We start from the raw sequence: 22,960 nt of genomic DNA, 5'->3' as shown, positions 1-22,960 counted from the left end.
AGACGCTTGCCTTTTAAGGAGCAGTAGTTTTTTGTTTGTTTATTTTTTGACCAGTGTACTTACTTATTTATATACAGTAATTTACTAGAACTAGTGAGGCCCTATGAAAATACCATATGCAGGACAGGTATCTTCTGAAGTTCCTCATTTCTTTTTGTGTAGCTTAATATAAAGAGTGTGCTCTTAAAATAATCTTTTTGTTTAGAGATGTATGGAGTGCAACATTATTTTTGTGAATTCTCTAACCTTTAGTTACTTCACTTTTGATCTTTTTAAATAATGTGGCAATTAATTATTTTGATTAATGCCAGTTAGTTACTGCTGCAGTTTGAAGGTACAGTTTAAAGACTCGAAAGTTGACTTAACCTATTAGCATGGTCGATTGGTGATCTAGCATTGATTAGATGATTTTACTTTATTTTGAACAGCAGTGACAGATATTCAAAGATTATGAACAACTTTTTTAGGAAGTGATGTTGAGTGCATTTTAAATTTAAATATTCTGTAGAATTTGAATTTTTCCTTATTCTAAGTAAATATCTAATAATGTCACTTTCATTGGATTCCGCAGAGAAAATAATCCCGTTTCCCTCTTAAAAAGGTGGGTGGCGGAATATGTGTACATTTATACAGTGTAGTTTCTCAAGTTGCGCTTGTGTGAATGAAATAGCAACATGTTCAAGGGCAATGATTTAGTATTCCAGATTCCCTCATTAGATATGGAGCATGTTTATTATGATTTTAATTCCAAATTTGTTTATATTGCAAGCCCTTTATGGTGACCTAGGTGGATTTTTCGCTAAAAAAAAAACAAACCCTCAAACCCTCTGGATTGTACAGAGGGGAGGCAAAAAAGGAAAGACTTAAAGGAGAAAGTCGAAAATAATGAAAATGAAATTGTTGGGCAGTGTGCTAGAGTGAGAGAGAGGAAACGGGGATGAGAGAACACAGCAGAGGGATGAGCTGTGGATAATAAGGGCGGACATGTAATCTTCTGAGGAAGAGGAGACTAGATGGATACAAATTCAGATGTACAGTATTTTTGCCTTTTAGAAAACTAGTGAATTTGTAAAGGCCAACCCATATTGGGCAATTTAGGGGTCATTTAAAAGATTAGATTCCTTTATTTTGACTTGAAATGAATATGTTTATTCTGTGACATGGTAACTTGATTTTTTTTTCTAATCTCTCAGTGATAACTAAATAACAGTATCTTACTGGTGCTCTTCCATTGATTTTTCTAATTTTACTTTTAATTTTTGAGAAGTATGTTTTATTCAGTGGACTTACTCAGGACTTAAGCCGGAGAGACAGTCTCCCAGATGGCTCTGAGGGACTTCTCCCTGATTTTTCTAATTTTAATTTAAAAAAATCATTTGTGTATTGAGTTTTTCGCAGGTACTTAAGTTTCTGATAGACTTCTTTAAAGTAAATTGGTTCAAATGGCCTTTTGTTTTAAAGTTGGTAAGCAGAAAGAGACCTGGGTTTATCCAGCCCAGACTTTTTTGTCAGGAAAACTCGTTCTTCCCAGGTTTGTCTGAAGCCATTTGGCCACTTAGTACCAAAGGCAATACGGAAATACTTAGTTTCATGATTCTCAGGGAAGTGCTCTTTCCCTAATGCCTACCACCTTTTTTCCTAATTTAGCGGGTGTCTGATTTCAGCACCCGCTTCTCACAAGAACTTCAAAACTAGACTTACTTGATTCTTTAATATTCATTCAGCACATATTTCTCAATAGTTGACAGTCACTATTTGAGATCCTGAAGATCAGTTAAGTTCTCAGGCCTTGAATGAGGTAGCTAAGAACTCCCTAAGAATGAGGGAATCAGATATAAAAATGAAGAGTTTCAGATAGTTGTAAATGTTATCAAGAAAAGAGAGAAATAGAATATAGTAGCAGGATTATTTTTGTAGATAGAATAGTACGGACGGGTTTCTCTGAGGAAGTGGCGTTTGCACTGAGACCTAAATGAGAGGAAGAGACAGCCATATGAAGATGGGTTAGAGGACTCCAGACAGAGGTCCTAAGCTTGAACAAGTTTGACATGGTTGATGAATGGAAAGAGGGTGAACACTGGGGAGAGTGGGAGGAAAGAGGTCAAAGAGAGGACAGTTGAGTGGGGCTGGGTAGACCAGGGGAATTTAGAAATGGATTGACTTCTGTTCTCTGTTTAGTTGCTCAGAAAGAATCTGTGTCTGATTCTCTGTGACCCTGTCCACAAGATTTTTCAGGCAAGAATACTGGTGTAGGTTTCAGTTTCCTCCTCCAGGGCATCGTCCCAACCCAGGGAGCAAACCTGAGTCTCCTGAATTCCTGGTGGATTCTTTATCCTCTGAGCCATTGGGGAAGCCCCGGTGAAGTCAAATGGTATTGGAGTAGGGGAGTGATTGATCTGAATATTGTGTTTAAAAGATCACACTCCTTGATGAGTGAATTGTAGGATTATACTGATTAAGGCAAGGAGAAGTGATTTCATTTGGGATTTATTATGGAGTTCAGTGGATTTACTGATGGACTGGATGTGGGAGTGGGAAGTATGGGGAACAGGTGAGAGGAAAAGAGGAAGATGGTGGTAGACTGGGGAAAACAGTGGGTTTTAGGGGAGGAAATCAGATGGTTTGGGACTTAAAAAATTTGAGAACTCTACTGGATATTCGAAGAGGCAGTTGAATATTCACATCTAGTGTTGAGGAGGAGAAATCAGGCCTGGAAATGACCTCAGGCCCCTGAGAGGCATGGGCGTTAACACCATATACTGAAGGAATTTGCTTAGGGAAAGAAGAGAAGGTGGCCCAGAACTGAGCCCTGAGGCACTGCAACATTTATAGGTGAGCAGGGAAAGATGTCAGCAGAGGGCCAGTGATGTAGGAAGAAAACCAGAAATACTGTGTTATGGAAGCCAAGAAAAAATGAGTTTTAAGGAGAGATGTTAGCCTTCACTTACATTAAACAGTGCTGTCAGATCAGGTATGATGAGGACAGAGCAATGTCCTTGGGTTTGGCAATATGAAAGGCATTGGTGACCCTGCCTAGAGTAGCTTCATTGTCGTCATGGAGTTAAAAGCTGATTGGATGGAAGAATGAATGGAAGGTGTGGAATTAGAAACAGTGACTGTAGATGTTTGCTTTTGAGAAGTTTTGCTGTGAAAGGGAGTCTAGAAATGGAATGATGTCATGAGGGGGAGGTGGAATCAAAGGAGATTTTTTTCTTTTTTGTGCTGTTTTTACAATTGGGAAATACCAGAGTTTGTTTATGACCTGATGGTAATGATCCAGTAGAGAGGACAGTTAGTGATACAGGAAAGAGGGATTAGTTGTGGAGGCAAGTCCTTGGGGTGGTGCCGGTGGGATGGGGTAAGAGCACAAGCTGGGGGCATTGCTCTTTCCTGGGACCAGGGATCCAGTGGTACAACATATCTCACGTGCCCCGTTACACACAGCTCCTCACCTCCGTCTCACCAGACTATTTTTGACCAAGTTTATTATCTTTCTGTAATCACTAATACTATTTTCTGTGCTATATCTTATATGTTCTTTTTCATTTAATGCATCCCATATAAGGTTTAGCATGAAGCAGCCAGTGATATTTAACACCAGTTTTAATTTTTGTGCCAACAGGTGAAGCGAAAAATTTATTGCCATATCTTGGACCCAACAAGATGAGAGATTGTTTCTGCACCATAAATTTGGACCAAGAAGAAGTTTATCGTACCCAAGTTGTTGAAAAATCTTTAAGGTTTGTAAAAAATTAGTAAATTATCACTAATACGATATGTATTGAATGATAGCTTTTATATGTTTTCCTGACTGTTATCAAGAAGTCTTTCTTCATCTGAAACTTTTATTTTCCTTTTCGTTTCTGAATTTATTTTTAGAATTACAGAATCTCAGAGTTTGAAGGAGCCTTAATGTTCATTGAGCTGGACTAAATCCATTATGCTTAGTTCCTCCTGACAATTATTTTTGACAAGTCGTCATCTGGCATTTGCTTAATATTCCAGTGACCAAGGATTTCACTGCCTCCTAAGCAGCCTGTTAGGTCTTAGAACTATTCTGACTCTTAGATTTAGTTGACTAATGTCTATCAAAAGGAAAACCTACTGTATGCCAAGCACTTGCCAGGCGCTATATATTCATACATCCACGAGAACAAGATGGACACAGAACTTGCTTTCATGTGGCTTCTCATTGCCTCAGAAATGTGTCTTCCTTTTAATTGTTCCTAATTCTGTCCCTTGAATATATGGGGAACAAGTTTAATCCATCTTTCACATGATAGTCTTTGAAGTTTTTGAAAACAACCACCAATACCTCAGTTTTTTTCTCTAGGCTAAATTTTGCCCACTTATTTGAACTTTTCTCAAAGTACATCATAATTTTATTTCTCTTGAGAATAAATTACCCCTTAAAGTTTATACAGGTCACTTAACTAAAGTAGTGCAGTGTAAGGGAACGAGCTCTTAGGTAGATTTCTCATTTTTTGAAAGTGTAGTAGCACTGCAAGAGTATCAGTAAATTTTAATTCATAAAATTGAAATGTGCCACTCTTCCCTTTAATAGCATCTGAGGATATAATTCTAGTGCAGAGCTGTGCTGGAGGGATACAGTCTTGTCCAGAGATAAAAGTTAAAATAAGGGAATCAGAAGTTGTTGGAATGAACATATGATGGATGAAATATTTAGTAGCCCAAGAAGATTTGAATATACTTCACATCTTTAATCATAAATCACCTGCCCTGTTTTATTAGAATTCTGTAATTCTTTATTAGAATTTACATAAATGATGAAACTGAGTCACCAAAAGACTGAACAATTTGCACACTTAATAAAGGAAGTTAGAAGCAAAACTGAGATTGGAACCTGAAACTGTTTGTTTCTAAATGTATGTTGATTACATATCACATAAAAATCAGTGATATATAAAACTAGTAATTTTCAATAAGTTGAATACTTGTTTTAGTTTCTACTACATAGCCTCGTAAATGAGAAACTAAAATTAGCTTACTTTTTGTTTTAAGCCCTTGCCTTGCCAGCTGTTTGTGTTGGGGAAAATGATAAAATCAATTATTCTTGCTGCTGCTTAGTTGCTCAGTCATGCCCAACTCTTTGCCACCCCATGGAATGTAGCCCACCAGGCTCCTCTGTCCATGGGGATTCTCCAAGGCAAGAGTACTGGAGTAGGTTGCCATGCCCTCCCCCAGGGTATCTTCCCAACCCAGGGATCGAACCCAGGTCTCCCACATTGCAGGTGGATTCTTCACTGACTGAGCCAGCAGGGAAGCTCAAGAATACTAGACTGGGTAGCCTATCCCTTCGCCAGGGGATCTTCCTGACCCAGAAATCAAACCGGGGTCTCCAGCATTGCAGGCGGATTCTTTACCAGCTGAGCTACCTGTCCACCTTAAGTTATTTTTCTAGATTCATAGCCACTTGGAAGCTATTTTAAGGCTGTCAGTGGTTACCTTGCTGCTGCTGCTGCTGCTGCTAAGTCGCCTCAGTCGTATCCGACTTTGTGCCACCCCATAGACGGCAGCTGACCAGGCTCCCCCGTCCCTGGGATTCTCCAGGCAAGAACACTGGAGTGGGTTGCCATTTCCTTCTCCAGTGTGTGAAAGTGAAGTCACTCGGTCCTGTCTGATTCTTAGCGATCCCATGGACTGTAGCCCACCAGGCTCCTCCATCCATGGGATTTTCCAGGCAAGAGTACTGGAGTGGGGTGCCATTGCCTTCTCCAGTGGTTACCTTTGCTATGCTATGCTATGCTAAGTCACTTCAGTTGTGTCCGACTCTGTGCGACCCCATAGACAGCAGCCCACCAGGCTCCCCCGTCCCTGGGATTCTCCAGGCAAGCACACTGGAGTGGGTTGCCATTTCCTTCTCCAATGCATGAAAGTGAAAAGAGAAAATGAAGTCGCTCAGTCATGTCCGACTCTTCACGACCCCGTGGACTGCAGCCCACCAGCCTCCTCCGTCCATGGGATTTTCCAGGCAAGAGTACTGGAGTGGGGTGCCATTGCCATCTCCGATGGTTACCTTAGGTCATTTCAATACAATTAGGCTAGATGTTTTTTGGATTCTAGGTGCCTCCTAGCATTCTTGCGGAACAGGGTGAAAGAATCTGTAGTATGAACCCTTGCTCACCGTGGTTTCATTTCAGTGTTTCTACTCTTCTGAATGTTGTGATAAGCTGTTAAGTCAAAAGACAGTAGATATCATTTAGATCTGTTATGGGTTCTGAATATTACAGTTTTTATAGAATTTTCATAGCAGGTAAGTAGGAGTCACATGTGGAATCCATAGCTCCTAAATCTCTGTCTCAATCCTTCTGAGAAGTAGGAGACCTATAAACAAACTAAGTAGCAATACTTCTTGTACCTTGTGCTTCTCTTCCCCCACCAGGAATTTCCTTGGGAGTGATATGCATAATCATGGGTCGGTGGTAACGGTAGAGTATAAGTCTTGTCATGGCTCTTCACCAACCTCGTTGAAAACTTTTCTCAAATGGATTGATTAGTTACCTTACTTATTTATAAAATAAAGATGTGGGCACCCAGATGTGGGGATTAGGTTGTTGAGATTGTGATGATACAGTGATACAGGTGACTTAGTGAATAATTTTCATCTTGTTCTTATTTGGCTTTAGAATGTGTTTTAAAAATAGTATTTGAGAGTGGATACATGATCAAATCAGATCAGATCAGTCGCTCAGTCGTGTCTGACTCTTTGCGACCCCATGAATCGCAGCACGCCAGGCCTCCCTGTTCATCACCAACTCCCGGAGTTTACTGAGACTCACGTCCATCAAGTCAGTGATGCCATCCAGCCATCTCATCCTCTGTCGTCCCCTTCTCCTCCTGCCCCCAGTCCCTCCCAGCAGCAGAGTCTTTTCCAATGAGTCAGCTCTTCGCATGAGGTGGCCAGAGTACTGGAGTTTCAGCTTTAGCATCATTCCTTCCAAAGAAGGAAATTCTCAGTTTTATCATTTTTTATAAAGTGACACAAAGGAGAAAACAATACCTACGCATCTTTGCCTAACAGTTGTTTTATATTAATTTCTATGTTGAGACTAATTCAGAAGACTATTTTGACAGACCAATTTTTAAAAGTTTATTTTGGTTACAATTTGAAGTGCAGTTGTAATGAATTTGAAGTGAAAAATATATTGACAGAAATTGACCAGGTTTTATAATAACTGAGAAGCTGAGTCAACTGTTTCCTGGATAGGGTCAGAAATGACTTCTTTAAGAGTCATTTGGGCTTCCCTGATAGCTCAGCTGGTAAAGAATCCGCCTGCAATGCCAGAGAATCCAGTTTGATTCATGGGTTGGGAAGATCCCCTGGGGGAGGGCATGGCAACCCACTCCAGTATTCTTATCTGGAGAATCCCTACGGACAGAGGAGCCTGGAGGGCTACAGTCCACGGGGTGGCAAAGAGTCGGACACGATTGAGCGACTAAGCACAGCACAGCACAAGAGACATTTAGTTTGCATTTCATCTTCTTTTTAAGTTGTGACATCCTGAAGAGATTGTAAGTTATGGTGACATTTTAAAAATATCTTTTTAATTCTTTAAACATTACCAGGAAAGAGGTACTCTTGATAAAGGATGTTGACTAGTGTTTCAGAGATTCATGTCTTAGTAGGAGAATTTAAATATCAAAATAGCATTCTTACAGTGAACTTAGAAAAGCTGTTTCGTAGGAGAAAATCTTAGCAATTTGGGGGAAGGCAAAGATTTCTTTACTTAGGTGCCAAAAGCATCAGTCATAAAAGAGGAGAAATAATAAATTGGATTTTGTCAAAATCAGAGCCTTCTGCCCTTTAACAGATACTGTCAAGAAAATGAAATGGCAGGCCACACCTGCTAGAAATGTTCTGACAAAAGACTTGTGTCCAGAATTTATTAAAACAAAAAACAAAAAAACCCGATGAGAAAACAGACAAACCTTTTAAAACCTGTGGTGGAGACTCCAACAGTTCCTAAAATAAGATATACAAATGGGCAACAAGCACATGAAAAGATATTGAACATCCTTATTCATAAGGGAAATATAGTTTGTATATTTTTGTCTCCATACAGTCTTGAACATAATGTGTCATGATAGAAATCAGATCACTGGTTCCCGTGACAGTATGGAGGGAATGAGTACACATGGGAACTTTCTAGGGAGATGGAAGTGTTCTTTATCTTGATTAGGGTAGAGATTACACAGGTGTAAGCATTTATCATGTCATTCACTGGAATAGCTAGTTTTTTTCAAAATGACTTTTAACTGATGTATAGTTGAGTTATAATGTTGTAGAGTAGCTAATTTAAAAAAACTTCCCGTAGCAAAAGTTGACAATGATGTGGAACAGCTGGAGCTGTCACACATTGCTGGTAGGAGTGTAAAATAGTATAGCCACATCGGAAACAGTCTGACAGTTTCTCATAAATTAAAAACTCACCTACCTTTTAACTCAGCAATTCTATTTTTAGTTACCTCACCAAAAGAACTGAAAGCATTCAAGAGTTTTATAAAAATGTTCATAGCCACTGTATTTTTGATAGCCTGAACTGGAAACAACTCAGATAACATCACTAGGAGAATAGACTGTGGAATATTCAACAGTCAGTATTCAACAATTCAATATTTTATTGTCCCAACAATTAGAAGAAATGAACTAAAGATATACGCAGCAAAATGGAAAAAAATCTCATAGGTATTAAACTGAGTGAAAGAAGCTGGATGCAAGTGTACATATTATTTGATTCCATTTATAGGAAATCTTACAGTAGATCTTTAATGATGGAAGTCAGATCACTGGTTGCCTGTGGCACGTGTGATGGAGTAACTGCAGAGAAACAACAGGAAACTTTGTGGGGAGTTAGAATGTTCCTATATTTTGATTGGGATGGATGCTACACAGGTTTGTAAATTTATCACAAGTCAGTAACCTCTGTACTTTAAGTTACATGTTATATGATTTGTACCTCAATAAAGCTGATTAAAAATAACCTAATTCAGTTTTTAAAAATATGTTTTAAATAACATTTTACATAACCATATTCATTTTAGGTATTATATATTATTGTGATTTACGTATTTTTGAGATAATGGTGTGAATGACACTGTCCTCAGCTCTCAACTGTGTCCACTTTAAGGTGAGCATGACCTCAGGCAGTTACTGGATCTTCTGTCCATAGGACTCCAGAAAATCTTCCGAGCCCAACCTGGCAGTCAAGGTCCTTTCAGAAATTCAGCTTAGTTTGTCCAGGCTTAATTGAAACTTAGTATAGAGAATTATTTTGGAATTCTTGATGTTTTTCTTTATGGTTTAATCTATAATTTTATTTTATTGAAAATAAAATATGAGGACACTGTCGAGTTTAAATTTAATGAGCTTTCCCTCTTTTCTCTCTAGCCCGTTTTTTAGTGAAGAATTTTATTTTGAGATTCCAAGAACTTTCCAGTATTTGTCTTTCTATGTTTATGATAAGAATGTTTTACAAAGAGACCTTCGTATAGGTATGTACCGTTCATAATTATCTTTTAATCACAACATTGGTGTTTATATTCATTCTTTTTCTAAGTATAAAGTATTGAAAACAACAGAATAATATACTCTCAAACTTCTAATCCTTCCCTCTAGACTTCATGTTCATTTGCAGATCTGATTTTTAATTTGTATGCTCAACTTGGGCGACACTTTGTCAGGGAATTGACATGACCATTTTCCCTCTAGTCATGGTGCCATATATTTCTGTAGTGCCTGATGGGTCCCTTTTCTGTAGTATTCATTATATTTGTTCATCAGTTTGTTGTTTAATGTCTAGATGCTCTAGTTGAATATATATATTTATGAAGGCAGAGACTGTCACTCCCAGAGTGCCTTAAATTTGGTGAATGATCAGTACAAGAATCGTTGAATGATTCAAAGAATGTTTTTATACAAAGATTACAGTATTTGATCCCTACCAAAGAACAGCTGTTTTTGAAGTTTTTCTAATAGAAGTAATAATTCACTTTAATCTGATCACATGTTTTCTCTCTGGCTGTATTGGTGACCAGTAACTCTGTTTCTTAAATAATTTCCTGAGGTATGATCTGTGAGCATCAACTTGGACAAAGCTAACTGACCACATATGTGTCACATTTATGGCTTTTGCACCACTGTCTTTGAATAACAGATAGAGGTCTTTCACTTACATGCATTAGTCTCCGTTTTTAGTGTCATGAGTTTCATCATCTCCATCTCTCCTTTCCAGTTTCAAATATACTCATCACCTGCAGTTTAAATGATTAAGCTTTATTTAACTTTGACCTCTTGACTACCATCTAATTTGCTTCTGCTTTTACTGTTGAACTCCTGAACAAGTGATTTATATCTTTCTGCTTACTACTTATTTCTTTTTTAATTCACTATAATCTGACTTCATTTTTGAAGTTTACCAAAGTCATTTAAAAATACCTTTTTAAAAACAGTAATATTTTCTCTTAATTCTAAAATTATTACATGTTTTAAGGGACTGGTAATGATTCTGCCTAAGAATAGCTACGGTTAATGCTTTGTGTCTTCTCATTCTTTACTTCATGCATTTATATTATTATACTGTATTGTTTATTCAGCTGTTTTTTCCTCTTTCACTTAATTCACATTCCTTCAAACATGACATGGGCATAATCATTTCACTGTACCTTGGAAATTATCATTGAAAATTTGTTGTTCTTGGATATTACTGAAAAATTTTTTTCTGACTTGATCAGTGAAAGTAATATTTGATTTTTTTAAACCTGTATTTTCTGATTACTAGTGAATTTGAGGAATTTTTATATGTTTATTGGTCTTTTACATTTGTCTTCTGTGAATTAGTTCTTTTGCTTATTTTTCTTTTGGGTGGAATTTTATTTATTCTTCTGCCTCCATATTTGATAAATCCATTAACTTTTGTCAACTATATGCATATCAAATACTTTTCTTCTGTCGCAGAAGGCATTTCATAGTTTTCAGTCCTCATCTGCCTCTGTGTCACATTAAACTCTTCGGATTGCTTATTCAACTTGTTGAAAGCCAAGGAAAAGGCAGTTTAATATTATTGTATTTTCCTAATTATTTTCCTTCTGACTTCTGCTTTACTTATATGTAGACTTTTCTCTGTCCAGCAAACCCTTAATTATGGATCATCCCAAGGCTACATCCTTAAACACTTGTCTATGTGGTGTACAAAAGGTGGGAATATTAAGGTGAATAAATTTCAAGTTGCTCCCAGGTTATCTGGCTGATTAATACTAATATATTTAATAGGGTCTGTGCTGGAGGTCAGAGAAGGCAATGGCACCCCACTCCAGTACTCTTGCCTGGAAAATCTCATGGACGGAGGAGCCTGGAAGGCTGCAGTCTATGGGGTCGCTGAGGGTCAGACAGGACTGAGCGACTTCACTTTCACTTTTCACTTTCATGCATTGGAGAAGGAAATGGTACCCCACTCCATTGTTCTTGCCTGGAGAATCCCAGGGATGGGGGAGCCTGGTGGGCTGCCGTCTATGGGGTTGCACAGAGTCGGACACGACTGAAGTGACCTAGCAGTGCTAGAGGTAGGAACAAAGTAGTTGGGAGGGTAGAGGAAAGAAGAGTTAATTTTGTTTGGTGAAGAATTAACAGAGACTACCTAGGTAGGAAAAGAAAGAAGTTTCAAGATAATAGGGATTAGCAGAAGCACAGAAGGAAAGGTGAGTCGTATTTGTGGTGTATCTGCTGATATATGTAAATTACTTAGGCCAAGGTTGGTAGAAGGTGAATCTGGGAATGTAAATTGGAGCAAGTTGTGATGGACACTTAAAGCCTTGCTAAGGAATTTGGACTTCACTCTGTAGACAATTTAACCTTTTAAGAATCGGGAACCTTTTAAAAATTATGTATAACTGTATATATGAATATACTTGTGTATTTTAACAACTTCCTATGGTCTGAACAATAATAAACTCAGTGTCCATAGATAACATATTTAAAATGTGTATACATATATATAACTATATATACACATATTTTTAAAGTATGAAAAATCTGGTTTAAATATATCATGTATGGTTTATGTTTTAGAATAGAGAGAGATTAGAGGCAAGGAGGCTGTTATCAGATGAGATGAATAGGGCAGTGGCAGTGGAAACGCAGATGAGGGAATGTCCTTCACAGGAATAGCTTCACATGGGATTTAGGGACTGAGGAGATAAAGGGGGGATATAAGAAAGGAAAGAGTTAAAAATAAGCTTGTTTTAATTGCTGTCATTAACTGAGATAAAGAGCATTCAGGATGAGAAAGGGAGAGGATGACTTTGGTTACAAACAGGTTAAACTTGCATTACCTGGGGAGCATCTTGGTGGACATGTTTGTTGATTGTTGGAAACACAGACCTGAAGCTCACAGAAAAGATCTGAATTTGATGTTTGGAGATGTGATATTGAGAATCATTAGCATTATGTGAAACTTGAAGCCTCTGTTGGAATGAATGAAATTGCCCTAGGAGCACTTCTGGAGGCTTAACAGGGGAAATGAGGCCTTAGTGAAGATTGATGAAGTGTATCAGGAAGATTGGAAGAGAGAGAGGAGGGAAAGCAAGGAGATCTCTTAATGGGAAAACAAGACTTGATAGAGGCTTTTGGTGATTATTAGCAACACGAGAGAGTGTGTATCTTTAATTGACTACTCTGACTTTTTAAGAAAATGTTTTGTAATTTTCATCATCTATTTACTCATAGTCATCATATAGTATTTGTTGAAAAGGCCTTTAGTTGAGGTTTATAATTATTTCCAAACATTGCTTGTTTTGTTTTGTTTTGTTTTTTAATTTTTAAAGTAAAAATCAGTCCTTCGTGGAGTGGTATCAGAAGGTCATAACTTGCTGTAGGAACTGTAAAAAAAAAAAAAAAAAAACTTTACTAAATGTAGAAATTTTTGTTTTTTCTTTTATTAAAGTAAAGTACATATGTAGCCTTTAAAATTGGAAGGTAATCTTGATATTTTCACTTATTTTACAAGTCTTTGCCCAGTTGTAGGCTAAATAGTACCATAGCATTTTCTGGGAATTAAATTTGAGCTAGAATTGAGAGAACCATCTTTTAAACTTAAGAAGATCTAAAAACGTGTACTGGTTGGATAGCTTTAAGAACTTGTTTGTTTTTTATTTTTAATTGTTTGATAATACATGGAGAACTTTTCTGGTGGTCCAGTACTTAAGAACCTGCCTGCCATAGCAGGGGACATGGGTTCCATCCCTGGTCCTGGGAGATCCCACGTGCCTCAGAGCAGCTAAGCACGTGTGCCTCAGCTGCTGAGCCCACAGACTCTAAAGCCTGTGCTCCAGCTCCACAACAGAAGCCAGTGCACTGAGACGCCTGTGCTCTATTTAATTAAAAAAAAGAAACTGGCATCTAAACCCTGATTAGATGTTATTTTGAGATACTAGTCTGCCATCTTCTCAGTTTGCCACCTTTCTGAATAAGTTGTTATTCCTTTAAAAAAAAAAAAAGAATATTTTTCTTTTTGTAAAAGAAAATTTTTAGTTATAATATTACAGACAATTAATTTTGGTCACTGACCCCCCCCCCCCAGTCCCCTTCCTGGAAGTGATAACTGTTATTAATATGAGGCATAATTTTTTGTATTAGAAACCTTTATATGCCAGAACAGTTAGGATGAAAACTGATTATAGATTAATTGAAAACTTGAGACCGAGGAACCATGTTAGAAAAAGATAGGAAATTGTAAAAGTAAGGCTTTGAAAGTCTTTTATTGTGTGATGTGTTGTCCTATGATATAGTGTCTTCTTCCCTTAAAAAGGGAGAAGAGAAGAGAAAAACTTTTTGTTAACAAAAAATTCCATTTCCAGTAAGGATCCTAGTAATATTAAACATATACATTTTACCTTCTAATGTATATTTTCTAATTATTTTAGTTTTCAGAGGGATCTAGGCTCAAACAATTGAACCATGGTAGACTGGTTAACTTGTATTTCTTACCTCTTGATTCAGAATGTTGTAAGAGAATTTCACTAGGATATCAGAGACCTGAATTCCATTTATGACTCTATCACTCACTGGCTTTGTGACCTTAAGCAAGTCACTGTACCTTCATAGCCTTGTTCACCTATAAAATGAGGTTGGGTTTAAGACAGCTAATGTGTTTTTCAACATTAGAATTGTCATTTCTGCTGGCACTTACTTAGCTCTTAGGTCAAACCTACTGTTTAAATAGCTTAAGGCTACACTTCTGTGTCTGTTTGCATAGGAACTGTATCAGTTATCTATTGCGACATAACAAATCACCCTAATACTTAGTGGCTTAATTTAGCAATCCTGTATTTGCTCATGGTCCTGCAGGTCATCAGTTTGGGCCAAGCTCAGTGGGTGGTTCTTCTGCTGGTCTTCCCTGGAGTCACTAATATGCAGTTACTTGGGAAATTGACTGGGCTAAGTGATCTGATCCATGTGTCTGATGGCTGGTGCTGGCCATGTGCTCCCCCTCCACATAATGTTGAGGGCAAGTCCTACTGCAGATGTTTATTAAGACTACTTGCATTTACATTTGCTGGTATCCATTGGCAAAAGTAAGTGGCATAGCCAAACTCAGAGTCAGTGCTGGAGGAGACGACACAGTGGCATAGACAGGGAAGTATGATTTTTTGAAAGCCGTTACTAATATACCAGTCTGCCACAGAAACCAAAAGGAATCATCTAAACCCTGTACACTAAGGTACCTAAGTGTTGCCATTGACTGAGTTGCTGTTATTGATGCTGCCAGAATCTGTTTAGTCCTCTGGTTCTTTTTCATCTTGTATAGGCAGTCACACTTATCCCTACATTTATCTACCGTTTCATCATTTCTACTAGTAATCAAGTAGGAACAAGGCCATCAGGATGTTGCCAGTTGGTGATCTGTATCAGGATGAAATTTCTAAGAATATGTTGTATCTAAAAATGGGGCCCTAGTAGAACAGAGTTTTTACAGATGGTAAGAAAATGCTGCCTAGAAGTGGTACTGGAAAGCTAAGAATATTTATATATTTTTTTACTTAGAGACCAACAAGGATGGTTTCTGTGTCCACAGTTCCTTCATTTCTTTTTGTATTTCCTCTCCTTGTCTGATTTTAAGAAACTGATACAGCATCTGGTATATAAATGTGTGTATATGTGGTCTAAACTTTTTCTGTGTATGAGTTTGTCAGTATAGTGGGGAAATGAAATAGTACCTTTAAATAATGTGTTTTGTATTTGGTTCCTGTGTTGACTGGTTAATTATTTTTATTTTATTTTTTTGAGTTTTAGAGCCAAGCAAATGTTTAATCAAAAGTTCTATTCCTAAGAGATATTTCCCAGTTTAAGCAACTGTTGAAATGACTACTCCATAATTTATACATGATTTTACCATATACTTCCTTAAATAAACAGTGTTTGCCAAAGACATAAATTTGCTGTCAGAAAGAGAATAGGACTGGATAAAAGTTATTTTCAAAAGAGCCCAGTTCCCAAAGTTGTGTCAAGAAACATGGTTTCCAGACATACCTTGTGTGAAGCATTGGGAGTTATTTGTTTATTTTTGATGTTGCTGATCTCATAGCTAGTGAAATAATGAGTTACCTTTGTTTAAAATAGTAAACATTAAAATGCTGTTGGAGACCATGAGGATGCACAGAATAAGTTTTTAAGATCATTGGAACTGAAAGTTGTTACAGAGGAGGTAAATGAGATATAGAGTTTAAATCACCCAAGATTACACAGCTAATAAGTAACAGAATTGACAGTCGGCTGAGAATTAGTGTCTTGGAAGAAACCTGAACAGGAGTGCCTTGGTTTTGAAATCGGGCTCTAGCACTCATTCGTGTGCGGGTTTTTAGTATCATTCAGCTTTCCTCATCTGTAATACACCATCTACCCTCAAGATTGTTATGAAGATTAAACAAAATGTGTAAGAATGTTTACTCCCTGGTAGATATTCAATAAATTTTGGCTTTTCTTTTCAGTTCCGTGCTCATTCCACTATAATCAGGCTGCTTACATTTTGTATTTAATAGCTGCCATATAACCTGTTTAAGGATAGCTCACAACAAGAATGAGGAACAATTTTTGGGGTCTTACTTGTATTTCAGAAACTTGTTCCTCCCTTCCCTGCTCTTTTCTTCCTTCCCTGAGTTCCCTTCTCCTTTACCCTCCAACCTTTCTCATTCATTCATTCATTTATTTACCTTCCCTCCTTCGCTTCATAACTCCTCTCTATCCTGTTTGATTCCCTAAGGCTGATGACATTTCTTTTTCAAGTGTTATATTGCCCAATGAAATGCTGAATGTGTTGGCTGGTATCCTAATACCTAATGACTTCAAATATTTTTCTTTGTTTTTCTGTCGTGCTTTGTCAGTTTCTTTGACTTCTTGAGATCCTGTGCTCTTCCCTGCTTCTTTGGACTGACTAGTCTCTTGCAACCAAATCTTCACATTTTACAAATTGATGTCTTAAAAGGAACTTGATAAGAGTAAGAGCTGGCAATAAAATTGCAGGTTTTTCTCAACTTAAAAAACAAATGGCTTATTTATACAGCTAGTCAGAAAAGGGTTTTTCTCCCAGGGGATATGAGCCATTCAATTCTTTTATGACAGTGGGTACCATGGACACATGAGACATGAAGTAAGAGAAGAGGGTCCTCTCTTTCTGGGCTTTTTTTTTTTTTAACCTTTGAACTAACTTTTGGTTAGGCACTTGTAACAAAGATGTGTTTCCAGTGATCTGTGTTGTGAGTCATGAATAGAACAGGTATTTCTTAGATTTCTACTCTAGTTTTTAGAAGCATTATTGGTTAAGTAATACTCTTGCCTAGAAAATCCCATGGACAGAGGAGCCTGGTGGGCTGCAGTCCATGGGATTGTAAAGAGTCGGACACGACTGAGCGACTTCACTTTTCACTTTTCACTTTCATGCGTTGGAGAAGGAAATGGCAGCCCACTCCAGTGTTCTTGCCTGGAGAATCCCAGGGGCAGGGGAGCCTGGTGGGCTGCCATCTATGGCGTTGCACAGAGTCAGACACAACTGAAGCGACTTAGCAGCAGCAGCAGCAGCAGCAGCCTTTAGTTGAAGAATTCTGAAAATCAGCTTACCATTTAAAATATAGTGTCATTGTGATTATTTGTTGAATGAGTAAATGAATCCATCAAACCAGTACATTTCCCAAAAAACTTTTTTTTTTTTTTAATGGGCGTGGGTTGCCGTGCCCTCCTCCAGGGATTCTTCCCAACCTAGGGATCAAACCTGTGTCTTCCTGCGGCTCCTGCATTGTAGATGGATTCTTTACTGCTGAGCCACCAGGGAACCCCCTAAAAAGCCTTTTTTTAAGTTGAGGGCTTGCTTTAGTGATGTTTGGATGTATTGTACATGCATGCATATGTACACTTACATACATATTCATAAATTATGTATAAAACTAAAAATCCCAGAAATTGTCCAATAGGGTCTATATGATTACTTTTTAATTAATAGCTTTATTGATGTGCTATATACATGCCATAGAATTTACCCTTTTAAAGCATGCAGTTCCGTGGTTTTAAGTATATTCATAGAGTTGTGCAACCATTACTACTAATCTAATTCCAGAATAAAATTTTAAAGACAGTTTTTCTGTGTTTGCTTTCTTGTTATGTCTTTTCTTTTCACTTGATACACTAAAATTGATATATCTTGACAGAAAACTTTTTTTTTTTTACTGTTTTCTGTAAGTTTTCAAATGTTGAACTGAAAGACCAAGCTAGGTCATAAAGTGAAAGGATATGAAGTATAATTTGGGCACTTAAAATGAAAATTTTTATTTGGTAAAATCAAAGAAAGTGAGCTATTTTTTACTTTAACGTATATCCTTTGTTGACGTTTTTGTGTTGAATGTTGGAATAAATTGTCAGTCATATGCAAAACTATCTACTTCTTAAAACTTGAATTGAGGAAGGAAATGCTTTGTAACCAACATGGCAAATACTTCATTATAATAAGAACATTTCTGTTTCTTCCTCTCATACTACTTTGTTCATTGCTCTGTGTCTGTTTCTGAGACATAGAAACTCTTTAGGGAACTGCTTTGATTTTTTTTTTTTAATGCATTGAAGCAACATAAGCAGTGTTTACAGTGTTTTGATAAAACCAAATTTTCAGTAAAATTATTTTAATCTCATAATTTCAAGTCAGTTTTCAAAATTATTAATGACCATATGATATTGTTATTTTCTGTTCTCTTAATTGGAGCTTATAAACTCTTATTAAGTGCAGATATGTCTGTTTAGACAAAACACATAGTCTATTCACAGTGTTAAAGAATTGGGAGGATTAGTTTGCGCTGTCATTGGACAATCATTGTACATTGCTTTTTATACTGAGTGTACTCTGGGTAAAACAGTGAATCTGAATAAGTACTAAAAAGTGCTGCTGCTGCTAAGTCGCTTCAGTCTTGTCCGACCCTGTGTGACCCCATAGACGGCAGCCCACCAGGCTCCACCGTCCCACCGTCCCTGGGATTCTCCAGGCAAGAACACTGGAGGGGGTTGCCATTTCCTTCTCCAGTGCAGGAAAGTGAAAGTGAAGTCGCTCAGTCGTGTCCGACTCTTCACGACCCCATGGACTTCAGCCCACCAGGCTCCTCCGTCCATGGGATTTTCCAGGCAAGAGTGCTGGAGTGGGGTGCCATTGCCTTTTCCACTAAAAAGTGCAATTGTATATAAATACAACTGAGTTTTGGTCTAATCCCCTAATTCAAAATGGCACAGAGAAGGGTCAGCCAAGCGGTAGAGGAAAATGAGGCACCTTTTCATTCTTTAAAATACAGAAACTGCTTTATAAGAATGGATTTTGATATCAGCAGATAAAAATTATTTTTAAATGTTTTTTTAAAAAATATGTAATGGTGGTGATGATTATAGAAAATATGTTTCCTCATTGTTTTACTTATTTATTATAGGAAAAGTAGCCATCAAAAAAGAAGACTTGTGTAACCACAGTGGCAAAGAAACTTGGTTTTCGCTACAGCCTGTTGATTCCAATTCAGAGGTTCAGGTAAATATTAAGGAATAAGTAATGGAAGAAAAGGAATGAAAAATGAACTGATTATACTCGTTCATACAGAGAGAACTTATCATACTTATTTTAAATTCTGGGACCACGCATTATACATCTCTGGGTGACATATAACTGGAAGAAAATGCCTTACCACATGAAATCAAGAATAATTTATGTATGTGTATGTGTTTGGGGGGATTATATTAGGAGGACATTTGTTTCCCTGCCTTAGTTCTTTTGTTTGAGTCACAGTAGCAAATTAGTAATTTTTTTAGATAAGGAAGAAGTTTTAACGAAAAAGATATGTTTTATTAACTCAGAGGAGAATCCTTAGAAGTGTGTGATTTCATCTGTTCTGATCACGATGTTCTCTTTGCTGCTACTAAGTCACTACAGTCATGTCCGACTCTGTGTGACCCCATAGACAGAAGCCCACCAGGCTCCCCTGTCCCTGGGATTCTCCAGGCAAGAACACTGGAGTGGATTGCCGTTTCCTTTTCCAGATGCTCTCTTTACTGTGGAATAAACTAGATTTGGGCCAGTGTTATTCATTCAAACCATGCCTAAGCCCACCATGGAGAGCCTTCATACCCACCGTGTTTCCTGTTGTTCACCTTTCTTTTTATTTGAAAGGATATCATTACTCATTTCAAAGCTCTAGCTTTAAATAAGAGGTCTTTCCTCTTGCCAAAATGAGAGATCTTAAAGATTCTGTGTGTGAGTAAAGAAATATGTTTGGCTGTGTAGCTTAACTTTGTATTTGTTTCTGAAAAGTGTGAGCTGCTCTTCGAAATTGTTATTTCTATCTAAAGGGAATCCTTTTTCTTTTTTCTGGTAACCCTGTTTATTTATAAAATATGGTAAGGATTGTGAAATTGTTTCCCAAGGGCATAACTGCAAGCAGAATTCTTCCTCTCTTAAAAGAAGTTATAATTTACCACTATGACTCAAACTGAAGTTTAAGGCAAGAAAAAAGTACTGCACGCACACCCACAGATGTTTGCAAATAAAGTGCCCGTGTCTCTGTTTCCTCAAAACCTCTCAAGCATTCTGTTTGATTAAATTCTCAAAAAATTATTTGTTTGCTAAAACCCCTTCTTAAGTATAAAGTATAATTGAAACTTCTCCTTTCCTCACTCTATCCCATTTTAATGTTCTTTTCTTTACATCTGACAATAGCTTTTATTCTTATCCCAGTTATACAATTTGGTAAATGATCCAGGTGAGAGGCAATGTGATGATATGGAAAGGGTTTTAAACTTGAAGTGTAAAAATGTAGGTCCTAATTTTCATATGTGGTTATTTTACTGACCTTGAATTTTATTTCTGTAAAATGGGAATGAAAGTTACCATGTTGACTCAAATGACTATGAGAATTAAGTGAAATACCTTTAAGAGTATTTCAGAAGCTGTTAATAGCTATACAAATGTAAAATGTCTGTTTACCGCTAGTCAGTCAGGTGTTCATTTCCCTGATATGCCTTTACCAGAAGGCAGACCGAAAGTTTTGAAGTGCTTATTTTTCTCTTTAATAGTTGTAACAAAAAAAGATATGGAAAAGACTTTGATAATTGGTCTAAAAGGAAGTTTGAGGATTATTTTAAAATGTAGTTTATTAAAGTCCAGTGTTTTTCTTATGACTAATGTGATTTGTTAAAGGATTTAAGGGACCCGGCTCTCCAAAGTTAGTTATTTCTGTAGAATACTGTTTATATAATTTATTGGAGGTAGTATTAGAGATCAGTACTGGGAAACAGACTTTTTATTTGATGGTGTATATTTAATGGTATGTCCAAAACATGAAAATCTGAAAATAGCATTTAACTGTTAGATATTGTTATATATGTTTTATTTGCTATGAATAATTTTCATGACCTTGAGTTATTAACCTTTACAGTTCTTTTGTCTTAAATGATAGTTACTTTGTAAGATCCGCTCACTATTTAAAATAAATTTTAGAAGGAAGAGTATTTCAGTGGTTGGGAGGGATGCATAACACTGATCACATTAATGTGTACATTGGAAATATTGTTTGGCCCCCAAATGGATCTCGGAATATTAAATTAACCTTGTGAGTCTGAGAAAGATAGAAAAGCAGCTTGATTCATACAAATTCTATTTTGTTAATAAATTTGTTTCTTGCATAAGTTTTATAAAATTTCATAAAAATGTCATGGAAATAAGAGCAATTGTGGAGCCTTAGGAGAAAGCGATGAAACAGGTTGAATTCAGCAGGAATTTAAGCTAATAATTACCATTAGTAATTAGAACAGCATATACCGTGCACAGTACTAAGGACTTATATTATTTAATAATATATTTAACTTAATAATATAATTTAATATACAATATAATATAATATATATTATATAATATAAATAATATATTATATAATATAAATAATATAATAAAATATTTGACTTAATATAAGTTAAATAATTATATTATTTAACATATTATTTAACTTAATCTTCAGATTAGCATTGTGAGTTGTAGGTAGCATTATGTCCATTTTATAGATGTAGAAAATGGATTCATAGAGGTTAAATGATGTCTGCAAAGTTACAAAACTATTAAGTGGTGGAGCCATGATTCCTATAAAGAGCTTATCTGATTCTTAAATTCCTAACCATATGGTTTTACTGCCTGTCACTTTTCTGTACTGTTGGTCAGAAAAAGACTCCAACAGATTATTAGGAGAATCACTTAGGAAAATCTGAGTATAAGGCACTGAAGTGTACCAAATTAGCTCAAAGAAAAAAGGGAAGGATGTTAGAAAGTTCCTAGGGAGCTCCTTGGAGTATGATTATAGGAACTTTAATATGACCAATGAGAGCTAGAAAGTTGTCAGGCAGTTATAAAGGAGCTGCAGGTTTTACTATAACAGACCAGATACAGTTCACATAGTCAAAATTGTTTTTGAGGTTTCTCATAAAGTACACTAAAATATTGTTTTTAATTTCTCATAAAGTACACTAAAATATTGGGTGGTTTATTTGTTTTTGGTTGACCACTGCATAAAATAGCTGGCCTGCATTTGGTGCCATGGCAGATAAAAAATATATGCTGCATAGAGTTTCTCTCAGTACAGCAGTAGGTACTGCAGAAGGGACATAGGAATGAAACTCACTGATGCATTTCTCCCTATATCATGTGTTTATTGTGCTCATTGAGTATAAGTGCTTATTATTTAAATAGTGTTTTTTTTCTTTCCCTTTTATTTTGTAAAGTGAATAGTTAATGTTTTCTGTTTCCCCTCTAGTTTTAATAACTATTCACTTTGTAAAATGAAGAGGAAAGAGAAAAAAATTGTTTAATGATGAGATTCCATTGTATTCCTTTTATATGTCTGATGAGACTACATGTCTCCCCCTTCTGCTTCTCTCCATAAACCCACTCTAATTTCTTATTGACAGCTAAAAAATGCCAAATCAGTCTTTAAGCCTGTTTGACCATATGTCCCTGTCATGCTAAGGGCCGTAGTCAGGCCTTTAGACCCCTAAAGGACCACTCACCCTAAGACCTCTAAGGTCTGACTCAGTTCTCTGCCACAGTTTAGAGGGAAAATTTGGCAGACTTGGGTTAGCCCACTGCAGTCTAATTTGATATGATTGGGGAGTAAAGTTTTGGGCTTGTCCCATAAGGAAAGGGATTAGGGTTGAGGAAATGATTTACCTGCTCCAGGGGAGATACTTGATTTCCTAGCTCCAATTGGCATTTGTACCCAAAAGAGTTGCTAAGTTATTGTTGCCTAAAGATTTTCAACTGTGCATGAGAACTTCACTCATTCTTCAGTAGATAGGATTCCTTTCAGTGCTAAAGTTCTAGGGAACATGCAGAAACATAATTTAGCCCTCAAATAAGAAGCTCCCTTAGTAGTAAGATAGATTTTT

General features: G+C 36.8%; 1 protein-coding gene across 3 annotated transcripts in view; it reads left to right on the top strand.

Annotated features, from left to right (window-relative positions):
- RASA2 (RAS p21 protein activator 2) overlaps positions 1 to 22,960 on the top strand; it is a 126,106-nt gene that overhangs the window by 22,333 nt on the left and 80,813 nt on the right. For all 3 annotated transcript variants that reach the window (XM_027544586.1, XM_027544580.1, XM_027544570.1), the window contains exons 2-4: positions 3,623 to 3,740; positions 9,410 to 9,513; positions 18,970 to 19,064. In XM_027544586.1, coding sequence (XP_027400387.1) covers positions 3,664 to 3,740; positions 9,410 to 9,513; positions 18,970 to 19,064 — 276 coding nt within the window. In that variant the 5' untranslated portion in view covers positions 3,623 to 3,663. The remainder of the gene's footprint in view (positions 1 to 3,622; positions 3,741 to 9,409; positions 9,514 to 18,969; positions 19,065 to 22,960) is intronic.

This window comes from Bos indicus x Bos taurus, chromosome 1 (assembly GCF_003369695.1).
Source record: "Bos indicus x Bos taurus breed Angus x Brahman F1 hybrid chromosome 1, Bos_hybrid_MaternalHap_v2.0, whole genome shotgun sequence".
NCBI lineage: Eukaryota > Metazoa > Chordata > Mammalia > Artiodactyla > Bovidae > Bos > Bos indicus x Bos taurus.
The sequence above is the reverse complement of the archived record's forward strand: the minus strand, read 5'-3'. Positions and strand labels throughout refer to the sequence as shown.